The sequence below is a fragment of the Felis catus genome, chromosome C1, assembly GCF_018350175.1.
Source record: "Felis catus isolate Fca126 chromosome C1, F.catus_Fca126_mat1.0, whole genome shotgun sequence".
NCBI classification, from domain to species: Eukaryota; Metazoa; Chordata; class Mammalia; order Carnivora; family Felidae; genus Felis; species Felis catus.
In genome coordinates, this window is record NC_058375.1 from 28,348,576 (window position 1) to 28,363,119 (window position 14,544).

Sequence of the window (14,544 nt, forward strand, 5' to 3'; positions counted from 1 at the left end):
TGGGGCAGGTGACACCTACCCAGAGGCGGAAAAGCCAAGGGGCCGAGCCAGCCCTGGCGGGTAAGACCAGACGCGTGGAGTCGAGCAGGAGGAGACCGAGAAGTCACCCCCACCGCCCCCGGCCCCGGCTCCACGAGGGTCAAGGTTAAGAACTCTGGGGTCAGAATGCCGGGTCCAACCGCAGTCAGCTGTGCAAATTTAGGAATTCTAGGTCACCTCTCTGCCTCAGTTTCCTCATCTACAAAACGGGATTCATAGTTGTACCAAAACGCCACGGGGGGGGGTGAATGGAGATAAAGCCCATAAAATACTTAGGACAGTGCGTGGTGCCACCCGAGCCCTTGAGCTCACGGTCACTTTTGTGTATTGTCATTAACATCGTTAACACAGAGAGAGATGCAGAGAACGTGCAGGACCCAAGCTGAGAAAGTCCCACTCTTCTAGATCAGGGGCCAGCAAGCTACAGCTGGTGCCCCATAGGCCTGCGGCCTGTTTTTGTAAACAGCTGATTAGAACACAGCCACACCCATGTGTTTACTTATTGTCTTTGGCCGCTTTGGAGCCGCTGCCTCAGGCCTGGATAGTTACAAAGAGACCATCTGGCCCACAAAGCCCAAATATTTACTCTCCAGCCCGATGCAGGAAAGGTTTGCTGACTCCGTTCTAGAAAATACCTGTCCTGTGGACCCAATGCATCCCTGCAAAGTACTTCACACCGCTCAGAGCATGTAACCTCCACAGCAGCCCAGCAGGTGGGCCAGGTGAGGTCACGATTCCCATTTTACAGACCAGGAAGCAGGCCAGGAGGGCCGGGCGCATCACCCAAGCTCGCAGAGGGGGGTCAGAGCTCCGGGCTGCAGCTGGGGTCCCAGGGCCCCACCCCTCAGGCTGGAGCCCCGTCCTTTCTCTCCCTTCTCCAAGGAGGTAGGAGGCAGCCAGCACACGCGTAAACGCCCCAATACCCACGGGCTTTCTGTGTCTGGGAGAACAAACCCACCCACCCTGGAGGCCCTGGGAACCAAGGGAGGCTGCAGGCTGGAGGTGGGGGAGGAAGTCTGGAGCTCACACAGTCCACTGGGCTGGAGGAGGCTGGGGAAGGAGGCGCCAGAGAACATGGGGGCGGGGAAGGTCTGATTATGGAAATGTTTGCTTTGCCAAGGTGGTTCCCAACCACACTGGGGTCATGACCCCCTGCAGGCTCTGAAAATGGCCCCAGGGCCTCTCCCTGGCTGAATGTCCCCGGCGCACACAGTGACACTCAGAACTGGACGCCCAAGTTCGTGGGACCATGGATCCCAGGAGTCCAAAATAAAACCCGTGGGCTCTCCAAGCATTTGGACAGCTCTAAGGCCCCAAGGTAAGTGTGCAGATGAGCCAGCCGGTAGACGGACCGAGGCAGAGGGACGGGGCCTGGAAGGGGTACGGGAAGCTCTAAGACAAGTTGGACAGAATGCGGGCTTTGCACAAGTGATCCAACCTCTCTGAGCTTCAGCAAGGGGAAAATGATCTATTTCACAGGTGTTCAAAAAGATGTATAAAGTGCTTAGCACAGTGCCTGCCATCTACGATCCCAGCTAAGTGCTATAAGGTATTATTTCTCCCTTGGATTACAGGGCTGGTGCTTAGCTGGGAGGACGGCTGGGGGCTCGGGCCAGGGCCTGAGGCCTCAGTAGAAATCCTGTCATAGAGGGCTAACTAACCCCCTTTCCTGAATGTGCTTTGTCTCATCACAATCCTGCCAGGTGGGTGTCACTGTCGCCCCCATTTTAGGATCATAGACACAGAGGCTCAAAGAGGGGCTGAGCTATAGAAAGCTGCACGGGATGGTGCTGCAGGGCAGAATCCGGGTCTGCAGGAACAGAGTTGAAGAGCGTGGCGTCACCATGCCCAAGTTCAGCGGGGGAGGCTTACAGAGCCTGAGGGGCTGGAAACAGGGTTGGGGACAGAGACTAAAATATCAGACAAGGTAAAGACCACTGTTTATAACTTCACAGGGAGGCTCAGCTCCCCTCGGGCTGGCTGGCTCCCCCCTCCTCTGCACCCTCAGGCTATCTCCTGGCCCCCAGGGGAAATCACAGCAGGTGCCTTCAACCTGCACTGGGAGCGGACAAAGCTTCCCCCTTGTCAGCTCTGGAGGAATTAAATGCCAGCAGGGGGGCACGGACTGTCTGTGGGCGGGTGGGCAGGGCCAGGGCAAGGAGCCACTGCCAGCTCCTCCCCGTGACATTTCCCGGCCTGCCCGCCCCTTCCAGCCACCGCTCAAGACTCGCTAAATGAAAGATGCTTCACACGCTCTGAACTCCGGCCTGGTATTTTCCAGTTCCTCTCGGAAATGCCAAGTCTTTAAAATGATTTACTGTCACGCAGTCAGAGAAGGAGACGGGCAACTTGGAAATGGTCTGAGGGAAGACTTGTGCTGGGCTCAGGCAGGGCACTGGGGGTCCCGGTCCCGGGCAGAGGTGGCACTGTGGGCCAGCCACGCGGCTGCTCGGGGCCTCCGTCTCCACCACCCTCAAATGCAGGTGACACAAACGTGTTTCTGAAAGGGCTCCGTAAGAGTGTGAGTGGTGAGGGCCACTCACTGGGCCAGCGGCCAGGAAACAGGAGGTACACCGGTGTGGGCCAGTCAGCCCCAGGAGGGAGAAGGGGCCCCTTTCTACGGGACGGGCGGTGACGAATCTGCTCCCTGTAGGGTTTTGTCACTGAGCCTCAAAAATTCCAACGGGTGAGGGGTAGACAGGGTGGGGGTCCCCGAAGCTATGTGGCCCAGAGATCCTCGTGAGCTGGAAACCCAGCATGGAGAAGAAGCCATAGTCATGGCAGTTGTGAGGACAGTAACTGCAGCCAATCTGTTCAGCTTCTGCTCTGTGCCACGCTCTGTCCTGAGTGCTTCACCCACACCATCACCCACCTCATCCTGCAACAACCCTAGGAAAATCTCCAGGGTACAGAGACAGAGCTGAGGCACAGAGACATTCAGTAGCTTGTCTAAGGTCACACAGCTAAAAAGTGGTTAAGCTTCAAAGCCACTTTTGCTTGGCTCGTAAGGGTCCCAGGGTCGTGGCTCGGGTCACCGACCCCCTCACGCTGGCCTCCGACCGCTCCGTCGGAGGTCTGCCGAGGAAGGAGGCACAGGGGGCTGAGAGTCGGGTCTCAGAGTTCCCCGAGAACAAGCCGGTGATCGCTCAGGCCAAGCAGGCCTGCTCAGGGCACTGGACAATCAGACTTCCTCTGCAGTTTTGAGGGGCTGGATGAGAAGGGACCATCGTGGTCTTCTTATACCAAAATATCCGACACTGGATGGAGCCCCTTCGAGGCGTGAGGGAGCTGGTCCCAAGGACTTCGTGCCTCCCTCACCATGATGGTGGGGTGACATCTGCCAGGAGAGGAAACGGACACTTGGGGACATCTAGGACCATGCGTGAAGCCACACAGCTGGGAGAGGCAGAGACAACTCCACAGGCACGTACGTCAAACTACAGCCCGTGTCCCGTCCCCATTCCTTTTAGCGCTGTTCCCAAGTGGTGGTGGTGACCTCGGGACTTGGGGGAAAGCTAACTGTCCACTGAGAATAAAGTGGTGGGTCTGTTACTGGCCCTCCTGGAGCTGCCTTCCTTTGCACGTGGGATTACATTCCTGAATGCAAGGGCTTGCTTCGTGTCTGCCCCCTCCCTAGGCTGGGAGTTCTGGGAATGCGGGGGCTCGTCTGTCTCAGCCCCACTGGATCCCAGGGCAGGGTTCTGCGCCTGGCGCCCAGCGGGCCCACCACAATCAGCTGCTGAATAAATGAATGAGCGCTCAAGGCGGCCTGCCTCATTTCTGGTCCACTGTGATTGCTACAAAGAGATCGTCTACACAGCCCTCCTGGAGGGCTTCCCCCCGCCGCACTCCGTGCTGCCTCGACGTGGTCACTCCCTCTGACCCAGGATAACCCTGCCCGGATCTCGTCCCCAAGCAGTCTTCCTCCACCGGTCACTGGGATTTGCCTCTGCCCGCGTCCTGGGCTAGATGCTTTGCGTCCAGTTTCACACGGTCTTCTAAACAACACGGAGGTAAGGACTCTTAAGGCCCATTTTACAGTCCAGGAAACTGAGCATCAGAACGTTAATCCTCTCACCCGAAGGCACACAGCTAATCGTGATGCAGCCAGGACGCCTGGCCCCGGCCTTAGCTTCCCCCCCCGTAAAATGGGAACGGTAAACTGCCACCCACAGCTTACAAGGACAATGGTGACGGAGAGTCCTTCGAAATTATCCGTTGGCACTAAGTGTTTCGACGGTCATCTGAAGAGCAGGATGGATTTCTGCTCTCTGGTTCCTCTGAATCAGCCCCACGGATGGGACTTCTTCACAGCCGCCGTGATGCCAGGAGAGCCGAGTCCCAGGGGGCCCACGACACGAAGAGGAGTTTGGAGGGCTGATTATGATCTACCCAGCCTCCTCTGCCCCGACACCGCCCTGAGCCCTTTCCGCACGGGGTCTCATCTCCGCTTCACTGTGACGGGGCATGCTTCGTACCCCATTTTGCAGATGAGCCAATCAAGGCTCAGCAAGGCTCTCTAGCTTGCCCAAGGTCACACAGCCCGAGGCAGAGACCCTCATGTCTTGCATCAGAAAGCCCACACAGGTCCTGCTGACCGTGCTGACCACCCACGGAGAACCTCCTACACGCCAGGGCCTTTGCCTCTCAATCCCCCTGTAAGAACGAGCCCGTCAGGCCCATTTTCCCCCCAAGGAAACTGAGGCTCAGAGAGGAGAAGCACTGAAGCCGGATTTGTGCGGACTGGAAACGGGTTCTGCCTGACTCCCACACCCGGGCCTTTGCTCTGCAGCTCTGCTGACCCCATGCTGATCCCCAGGGGCAGTGGGGGGAGGCCCTGGCTGGGGGAGGTGCAGGGGAACACTCACCTCCTTGATGAAGTTCATGAAGCGGCCGCCAAAGCGCCAGGCCTTGTGCCGATGGCACTGCAGGGAGTTCACGGTCATCTGGGGTGCCCGCTGGTAGCACACAGACACGATGTGGACGGCATCATACAGTAAGGCCGCGTCAGTCTGCAGGGGAGGGCCCAGGGCCTGCCTGAGAGCAGATCCCAAGCCCCGAGAGTCCTCGGCCCAATCCTCTGTCCCTTTTCCCCTCCCTCGCCAGACACGAGGGGTCCGGGTGAGGGAAAGGCCCACGGTGACCCCGTCCACGCCCCCAGCAAAGGCCAGACTTGGGTGTCCCTGCTGTTCCACAGACACTCAACTCCCACCCTCTGCAGCTCAGACCTTCTCCCTCTAGGCCCTCTCACCCCATCCCACCACTCCTGCTGCTCCCCTAGGCCTTGCCCACACCTTCTCCCTTCCCGCTCCCCAGCCTTCGGCTGGTCACAGCCGAGGGTCCTTATCCCTGCGCTCCGAAACAATCCATTTACAAGCCTCCACTATCACCTTTGGTGTGGGACTGTGTCTGATTCCTTTGTGTTCCCAGAGCCTAGTCTAAGGTCTAAGGAAGGGAAGTGGTGGGAGGGGAGAAGAGATAGGGAGGATGGAGGGAAGGGAAGAAGGATGGGAAGAAGGAAGAAAAGATAGAAGAGGGAAAGGAGAGAGAAGGACAGGGAAAGGGGAGACCCCGGATCTGACCCGCCTGGCTGGAATACCATCATCACTCCGTCCAACAGGCCGGACTCTGCCCGGGGAGCCGCCTGCAGCCTCTCCATGGACCACTTCTCCACGATGGCCGAGACATGGGGGTTGTCCACGTTGAGGATCCGGAACCCTGTCAGGTTCACCCCTGAGTAGCGGTAGGGCTCCAGGTCTAACGCATATAGATCCTTGACGGAGAGAGGTTCGAGTAAATAACGGTGTGGCTGTTGTAAGCTCCACCCCCCTGCGCCCCACCCCCCCACCATCCCACACTCAGAGCCCCACCGCCCAAGGCTGCATCTCCCAGCAGAGCCCTGCTCTGCAGGGGGGAGGCTCGACGGTGACGGAGCACCTGCAGGAGCACTGATGTGGAATTGACGGGAACATCCTCTGCCTGCTGGCCGACCTCACATACTCACGGCCGGACCTCTGGCAGGTGGCTCAACCAATTTCTTCATCTACGGAATGGGGACTGTGGCTCTTTTATAGGACCCGGTGCCACAGGTCACATAAAGGCCCAGCCCAGAACATCACAGGAGCTTGGTAAAGGCCATCATGGTCATTCCCAACGATGGGGGAGCTCACTTTGGGAGCACAAAGAGCACTGGGTCTGGGCATCTCCAAGTTACCCAGAGGGAAGCCCAAGGGAATTATTTTATCTGCCCCCAAAAGACTAGTTGAAAACAGTCCTTTCTAGAGGTGCCTGGGTGACTCAGTCGGTTAAGCATCCGACTTCAGCTCAGGTCATGATCTCGCGGTCCATGAGTTCAAGCCCCGCATCAGGCTCTGTGCTGACAGCTCAGAGCCTGGAGCCTGCTTCAGATTCTGTACCTCCCTCTCTGTCTGCCCCACCCCTGCTCATACTCTGTCTCTCTCACTCTCAAAAATGAATAAATGTTAATTAAAAAATAATAAAAAATAGACTAGTCCTTTCTAGCTTTTGCACAGTGAAGGAAACCATCAACAAAATGAAAACACTGAGCCGGAGAAGTACTTGCAAACTATATATCTGACAAGGCATTGATACCCGAGATATATAAAGAACTCCTACAACTCAGTAACAACACCACCACCAAAAGCCAAAACCAGATTAAAAAATGGGCAGTGAAAAAAAAAAGGGGGCGCCTGGGTGACTCAGTCGGTTGAGCGTCCGACTTCAGCTCAGGTCACGATCTCGCGGTCCGTGAGTTCGAGCCCCGCATCGGGCTCTGGGCTGATGGCTCAGAGTCTGGAGCCTGCTTCCGATTCTGTGTCTCCCTCTCTCTCTGCCCCTCCCCCATTCATGCTCTGTGTCTCTCTGTCCCAAAAACAAATAAACGTTAAAAAAAAAAAATGGGCAGTGAACCTGAAAACACATTTTTCTAAAGAAGACATCCAGATGGCCAACAGACACATGCAAAGGTGCTCAGCATCACTCATCATCAGGGAAATGCAAATCAAAACCACCACAAGCCCTCACCTGGCACCTGTCAGAATGGCTAGAACCAAAAAGATAAGGAACCACAAGTGTTGGCGAGGACGCAGAGAGAAAGGAACCCTCGTGCACTGTTGGTGGGAATGCAAACAGGTGCAGGCACTGTGGAAAACAGTATGGAGTCTCCTCAAAAAATTACAACCAGGACTACTCTATGATCCAGGGGTTCCACTTCTGGGCATTTATCTGAAGCAAACAAAAAATCTAATTTGAAAACACACGTGCACTCCTGTGTTCACTCCAGCATGACTCATAGTAGCCACGATGTGGAAGCAACCTACGTGTCCATCGACAGCTGAACGGATAAGGAAGATGTGGTGTGTACACACAGAGGAATGCAAGTCAGCCATAAACAAACAAACAAACAAACAAAAAGACAAAATCCTGCCGTTTGTAACAATGTGTCTGGACCTAGAGGGCATTATGCTAAGTGAAGCAAGTCAAACAGAGGAAGACAAATACCGTATGATGTCATGATGTCACTTACGTGTGGAATCTAAAAAGCAAAACAAAACAAACTCACAGACACAGAGAACAAACTGGTGGATGCCAGAAGGGGAGAGGGCTGGGGGTGGGGGGACGGGCAAAATAGGTCAAGAGGATTGAGAGGTACGAACTTGCAGCTATAAAATAAGTAAGTCACGGGGACGTAATGTGCAGCACGGAGAATGCAGTCAGTTATACGGTCATGACTTTGTGCGGTGACAGACGGTCACCAAACCTACTGTGGGGACCGTTTTGTAATGTATAAAAATACTGAATTGCTATCTTGTACCCCTGAAATGAACATAATATCGTAGGTCAGTTATAATTCAATAAAAAAGAAGAGTCTTTCTGCTTGGGACTCAAGAAATACCGCTGTCTTCTTCTCACAAGCCAGGCCTCTCACCCTTGCCTACGTCACAAGCCAGGCCTGTCACCCTTCGCCTCCTAGGAGCAGCTGGCCGACAGTCAGCCCGTCTGTCCGTGGCCAGGCCACATCCGATCTGGTGCAACGGGTAGGCCCTGGCCGAAGGGCCAGGAAGACAAGCCTCAATGCCTGGAGCGGCCCAGCTCCGGCCCCTCCCTGCACTCCAGCTCTGTGGCAAGGTGGGCCGGTGAGGCGAGGAGGCAGAGGGGTTGGGGCGGGGGGGGGAGGGGGGGCAAGCCAGGCATTAAGAAAAAGTGGCAGGTGGCAGGGGCAGGGAGGTGGCAGGTGGCAGCTAGAGTAGCAGAGCAGAGTTCCGTCCTGTTAAGCAAAACTCCCCAAACTTGGAAATAAGGCGGAAGGGAATGTCGTAGGGAATGTCGTAGGGAAGCCTCGCTGACCAGGCCCGTCCTGGATTCCGTGATGCTCTGGGAGAACGCACCTGGGCCTGACTTCACTCTCAGCTACTGATTAAAGGCCCAGACTCAAGGTTAACTTGGAGACCTTTGCCAACTGGAAGGATAAACCCCAATGTTGTGGTTTATTGCCCTGTAGGACATTAATTCACTGAGCAGTCTCACTCTGTGTTTTCCCCTCCAAATAAAAACTCAATCCCCCAAAAGCTCTTGGAGACAGTGTTGCCATCCTACTGGTTCCCTTGTTAGTGAACGGAATCCGTCGTTGATACGTGTTTATCCTATATTTGCATGAGTCATTTTTTTTACTTTTTGAAAATGTAACACACTATGATCCTCTGGATTGGCCCCTTCCTACTAGTGGAGAAACGGCGTCCTAAGGTCCTCCTGGCCAACTGCCTATCCTTTTCCATGCTCTGCCCTCATCAAGCTGCCTTCCGTCCTGGCCCCCGGTCCATCCTCTTTCCTGGGTCCCTCGACTCAGACCCTCCATCCTGTGCTGGGAGAGCGGCAGGGCACCCCGTGGGCTGTACCCTTCTCTGCGTGGCCACAGCCGTCGGGAATAACACCCCAGCCCGTCACAGTCCACGCTTCGGTTAACTCAGTGGTGGCTCGAGGAACAATGAGCCCACGGAGCAGGTTATGCACATGGTGCTGGCGCCCTCCTGTCTCCCTAATTGATGCTAAACTCCTGCTGCTCCCGCTGCACCCCCAGAGTGGGCTTCTTCTGGGGTGCACTTTGTTGGTTTCCCCTTTGAAGGCTTAAGGGGTAGGGAGTAGCGGGGAGGTTTGGCACAGACTTGAACCGATAAGAAAAGTCAGTCCTAGCCTTGCCCAAACAAATAGGGTGCTGATTCTCAGCCAGGACTTGGGACGGGGAAGGGGTCGGGTGGGAGCACGAAGCTGGGTCTTCAGCAGACGAGGGGGTCTCTCTGGGCTGGCCAGAGGGTGCCTGCCCCAGTCTCACTGGGGAGCCCAGGGTAGGCACCGCGCTCAGCCCTGATGTGGAAGACATTGTCCCATCTCAGTAACCCCCTGCGAAGTAGCTGTTTAATCGTCTTCTCCTTTTACAGATGAGGAAGCAGGGTCAGGGGCATCAGGCGACTCGCCTGCGGTCACAAAGTTCCTATGGGGCGGAGCAGAATTCGGACCCGGGGCCGTTTCAGTGGTGTGTTGGAGCCGGCTCCCACGGGCCCGTGGGAGCTAACTGTTCGCACTTCCCCCGTCCCTGTGCGCGTCCAATGACATCACACTGGTAGCTTAATACCAGCCACAGCGGAAGTATTCACACCATGGAAATCAGAGGCGCTACAAGTCCAGGGGCATCCCCCCTCCCCTCTGAGAGCTGGTTGTACATTTTTGTCTGTCTTATTCAAAAATTCCCGGGCTTTACTGTCCCCAGTGGTTGCCAAACACACAATATGCATCAGGATGGGTTCTGGAGCTTTTGGGGGGGGGGGACGTATGAGCCATGGACAGTCTGGGATGTGGCCCCTGGTTGTTGGGAGGTGAGGGGCAGACAGGAGTCCGGTCCTTCCCGCCTTACCCATCTTGGCAATAGAGAAACAATCACGACGAGCTAATAGCTATGAGCACCTGTCAATCTTACACCTCAGGCACCACTTAATTCGCATCTCCACCTCACACAAGGAGGGTGTTGTTGGCACCCCATTTTAGAGGAAGGAACTGAGGCACAGAGAGGTTAGGTTTCACCGCTGGGGAGCGGTGCAGTCAAACCCAGGAAGTCTAGCTCCCGAGCCCTCCCTCTGACCTGTGACCAGCCCTCGGTCCACACAGCACACAGAGGGGTCTTTCTGATGGATCAATCCACCCCCCTCACTCCTGTGTTTATGGATCCTTGCTACCCTCTCAGAAGAAAGTGCAATTCTTTAGTTTACAAAGCTCTCCACCCCGCCAGCCCCACTTTTCTTCCCACCCCCTCCCATGTTTGTTTCAGGAGCCAAACCACTTTCGCTCCCCTTTTCCTTTCCTCGCTGGCCCCCATCACACATCTCCTCCTCCCTGTGCCGGCATTTGTGCATGTTCTTATCCTCTGGCTGGAATGTCTCTCTTCTCAACCCTCTTGGGTGGGCTGTTCTCTGAGATCCAACTCAAGGGGCACCTCTTCCAGGAAGCCTCCCCTGACTACTCCTTTACACATGCACAACAGAGTGGGTCAGGGGTGCTTCCGCCCTTACCCTGGGACCTCTCGGCTTTCAGCCCTCTGATGACAACTATCAGTGTCTATGTCTGTCTCCCCCGTGCACCTGTCACCCGAAGTGGAAAGAAGGGTCGGCCAGCTGAGCCGCTCTCTGGACACCCAAACAGCACTGGGAAGAGCCTGGGATCAAGACTAGTGTTTCACATCCACCTCTCAGGGGGAGCTCTCAATGACGCTGGAGGTTAGGAGCAGTTTGGCAAATTGCCTGGGGAGGAGGGACAGACCCTTAAGGAGACTGCTTCAGTATCAAGAGATCTTCCCCAAGTCGCCTCTGAAGAAGGCAGGTAAAGGAAGATGAAGCACTTTTGTTTTGCAGAGTGGAGAACGGGGAGTTTGGGGCCAGAGCTGAACTGCTGGGGCCCCGGGAGAGAAGCTGAGCTCTGCCCCCAGGGGGCGCCCTCCTCACACCGCCCCTGCACGCGCTGGTGGGGGCAAGGCACAGCCTCCTCTCTGATGCGGCGCTAACCTAATATCAAAGGCCTGAAGGATTGCCAAAGCATCAGCCTAGGGCCTCCGTGACTCAGGGGGAAGGGGGCATCTCTGGCCCTGTGGGGGCCTGGATGCTGGTGGCATCGGGCCTTCTAAGCCTACAAGACGTAGCATGTGGTCTGCTGACACACTGAGCCTGGGAGGGAGCAAGCTGGGGTCGCTGCTGGGGTCACCTCCCTCCCTGTCACCCTGAGCCCGGGGTACAAAGTGTGGTGGGACCCGTGGCACCAAATGTCCCCGCTCCTGTGACACGAGGGCAGTGACGACGGGGCGCTGCTGAAGAGGCCTCTTTGTCCGGCTCCGATTTTTGGCCCAAACTGCCCCGCGCCGAGACCCCAGGTGCCACGCACGGCGAACCGAGCGCAACCTTGCCGCTTGGCAAAAAGTTGCTGTTCTCGATGCCAAATGTTGACACGCCGAATTCAGTGTCGACGAGGGACCTTTTAGAAACATTCAGCATAACATAATAGACTAATTCATTAGCACCCCATGGGTCTGACTGGGTAGAAGCTGAAGCTCAGAAAACATTGCCTTAAGGAATGACAGATGAAAATATCTTTCCCATGATATAACTGTTATTGCCGGGAAGTGGCATTAATTGTGATTGCTTATCTATTAATTTATTATAATTCTTCTTCCACCTCCAGGCTTTTACCTACACATGACATGTACCAGGGGCTCAGCTGGGGCTGATTAACGCGGGGTTATCTGGGAATGGCTCAAAGCTGGCTGGCACAGATACTGGCCGCTGGGGTAATTAAAATGTCTTCTGCGTGAAAGAAGCGAGTTTGGAGAATGTTTTAGAGGCGAGGAGTTGGTGACGTGGGTTTGCTAAGGGGAAGGAGAGAAACGGCAAATGCCACTGCCCTCCCCGATACAGCCTCAACTGACCAATGGGCAGCAAAGAGGCGGAATCACGAGGCCGACCCTGAAGCCAGCGGGGCCGGGAGGAGGATCCTGGGGCTGGAGCCGGAGCTGAAGCAGGACGTGGGCTGGAGCGGAGGGACCCAAGGGACACGGCTGATGCCCTGGCAGGCAGGCGGCCGGGGGCGGTCGGGAGACACGCTGGTTAGAGCCCCTGATACACGCGCGCGCACCTACTCGGCTGCAAATTGCAGAACTCTTTGTGCGGCAGGGTTCCTCCCTGGAAAGATCCACTCTCCCTGCTCCTCAGAGAGGCCCGGGGAGCACGGGCAGTGGGCTGGAGAGACCGTGCACCAGACCGGAAGTCAGGAGCCACGGCCTCCACCACCGATCCACCGTGAGACTCTGGGCAAGCCACTCAACCTCTCCGGTCCCAGGTTTGCCCATCCATCGACGGGGAGCAAAAACTCTGCCGTGGAAAGAGGAAAACCAGCGATGTGGAGAAAGGGCTTTGGAACCTGTGAGGTGTGGGCAAGGCTGGGATCTGTGGAGGCTCCATTTCCCCTCGTTAGTGTCGACCACCGTGCCTGGACCATGGCTGCCGTGTGCGGCCAGGGGAGGCCAGCCATGACGTTGTGCGGGTTTTCAGGGCGACAGGTCTCCACAGGGACCTTTGGAGCTAGACAGCCCCCAGCTGGTAAAGATCCAGGCTCTGCTCCCTTTCTCACGAGTGGCCGCTCTGAGCCTTGGTTTCTACTCTCCTGTAAAATCGGGACATCGTTCCTCCCTTGGAGAGTTGTTCTGAATTTTGCATGAGATGGGCGATGCTGAATACAGAGAAAACACGAGCAATTTAACACTTACGTAGTACTTCATTAAACATCAAGCACTCAACATACTAACAATGCCATGAGGTGATGCGGTTGCTGTGGCCGTTTTGTGGACGGGAAAATGAGGCACAGAGAGGTGAAGTAACTTGCCCAGGGAAGCGGAAGAATCTCGACTTCTAAGTCAGGCAGGCTGGCCCCAGAGTCCACGGTCTTCACCGTGACTATGACAAGGGCCTTGGTAACTTGACTGATTACTTTCTACGTTGTACTGTCGTTATTCATTCATTCAGGCATTAATGGCCGCCTGCTGCCTGGCCAGGCACTATCTGGGCACCGGAGATGTACAGGTGAACGGGTCGCAGTGCTTGATCCTTCCGTGCATGAAGGGAGCCTGCCAGCTGGTGGGCTTTGTGTTGGGGCCACCTCTGCACACTGTCTCCCACCCAAGTGCCCTGCTCAGTCCGTGGGGCTTTGAGAGCATCTGCACGTGGCTGCTGGACAAGGGAGTAAACGGATGCTTGAATTAAGGAAATGAAAAAGAGAAGTGGACACTGTCTGGGGCCAGAGGAAACCCCAGGGCACTCCCTGCCCTGAGCCTCCCTCTAAGACCTCTAGCCTTGCCCCCAGGAGGGCAATGGCATTAACGTAAGGAAACTGGGGTCACTAGGGAGGTGCCGTCTCCAGAGTGTTGCCTGAAAGGTGGAGTCAGGCCAGAGGGCAAAGGGCCCGGACGTTGGTCTCTGCACCCCAGGAGCCCAGGAAGGGGTGCACGGGGCTGCCATGCCAGGGGACAGGGCCTTGGGCCCCTGGAATGTGCCCACCACACCTTCCCAGCCTTCCTCCTCTGCCTCGCTCCGGGCTCCAAACAGAGGTGAAAACACGGGAGACCTGGTGGCCTCATCCTCCAGCCTGCAATGACTTTCCAGCATACAGCATGGCATGGAAAAGTCAGCTTGGGTGGGCAGAAATCCAGCAGGGACTTGCGGGAGGAGGTGCCTGATCTCGGTCTCCAGTTTTCAGGATCCCATTCTCCCAGCGTGACTCATGGCACGTCCCCAGGTCTGAGCTCTGGATCAAGAGAATGTGCAGGGTGGCCCCTGAGCTCTGCCACGGGCACAGGGTATGTGGGGGTGCAGGGAGGGGAATAAGAAATGGCGTGCTGGCAAACGCTTAATAACCAGCTCTCAGGGGAGGGCAGGCTAAAAACCGTCATTTGTAGTATTTGCCAACTCCTGTGGCACGAATATTCCTTCCACCATGGCTGACTTCAAGCCACCTACGTGCTACCGCTGAACGTGGATTTGCGAAGAGATGAACACGACGGGGTCTGGCAATCAGCCAGAGCGAGCCAGCCCCAAGCAATCCGGGGAAGCGCTAACGTGCCTCTTGCCTTTTGCTTATGCTGTTCTCTCGTGTGGAATCCCCTTCCCCTCTCTCCTTGGTGAACTCCTACTGATCCTTCAAGAACAACGTAAGCATCTGCTTTCTTGCCTCGAATTTCCCACCTTCCACCGGCCCCTCCGTACCTGGTGTCTCCTTGCCCTGTGCCCCACGGCCATCTGTCCAGGCCTGTGATGGCACGAGCCTGCCGAAGGACCTAGACACGGAGGTGCAGACCGCACAGGAGGGGAGCTCCTTGAGGCCAGGGCCTCAGTGCCAGTCGTCAGGAGATACTCAGCGGAGCCCAGGTGCTGGGTAAGGAATGTTATCTGGGTCCCG

At 56.2% G+C, this 14,544-nt stretch overlaps 1 protein-coding gene across 2 annotated transcripts in view; it reads right to left on the reverse strand.

The window, feature by feature from the left end:
* GRIK3 (glutamate ionotropic receptor kainate type subunit 3) overlaps positions 1–14,544 on the reverse strand; it is a 230,466-nt gene that overhangs the window by 55,438 nt on the left and 160,484 nt on the right. For both annotated transcript variants that reach the window (XM_003989866.6, XM_019836667.3), the window contains exons 6-7: positions 5,639–5,812; positions 4,908–5,051 (exon numbers count right to left, since the gene is read on the reverse strand). In XM_003989866.6, coding sequence (XP_003989915.2) covers positions 4,908–5,051; positions 5,639–5,812 — 318 coding nt within the window. The remainder of the gene's footprint in view (positions 1–4,907; positions 5,052–5,638; positions 5,813–14,544) is intronic.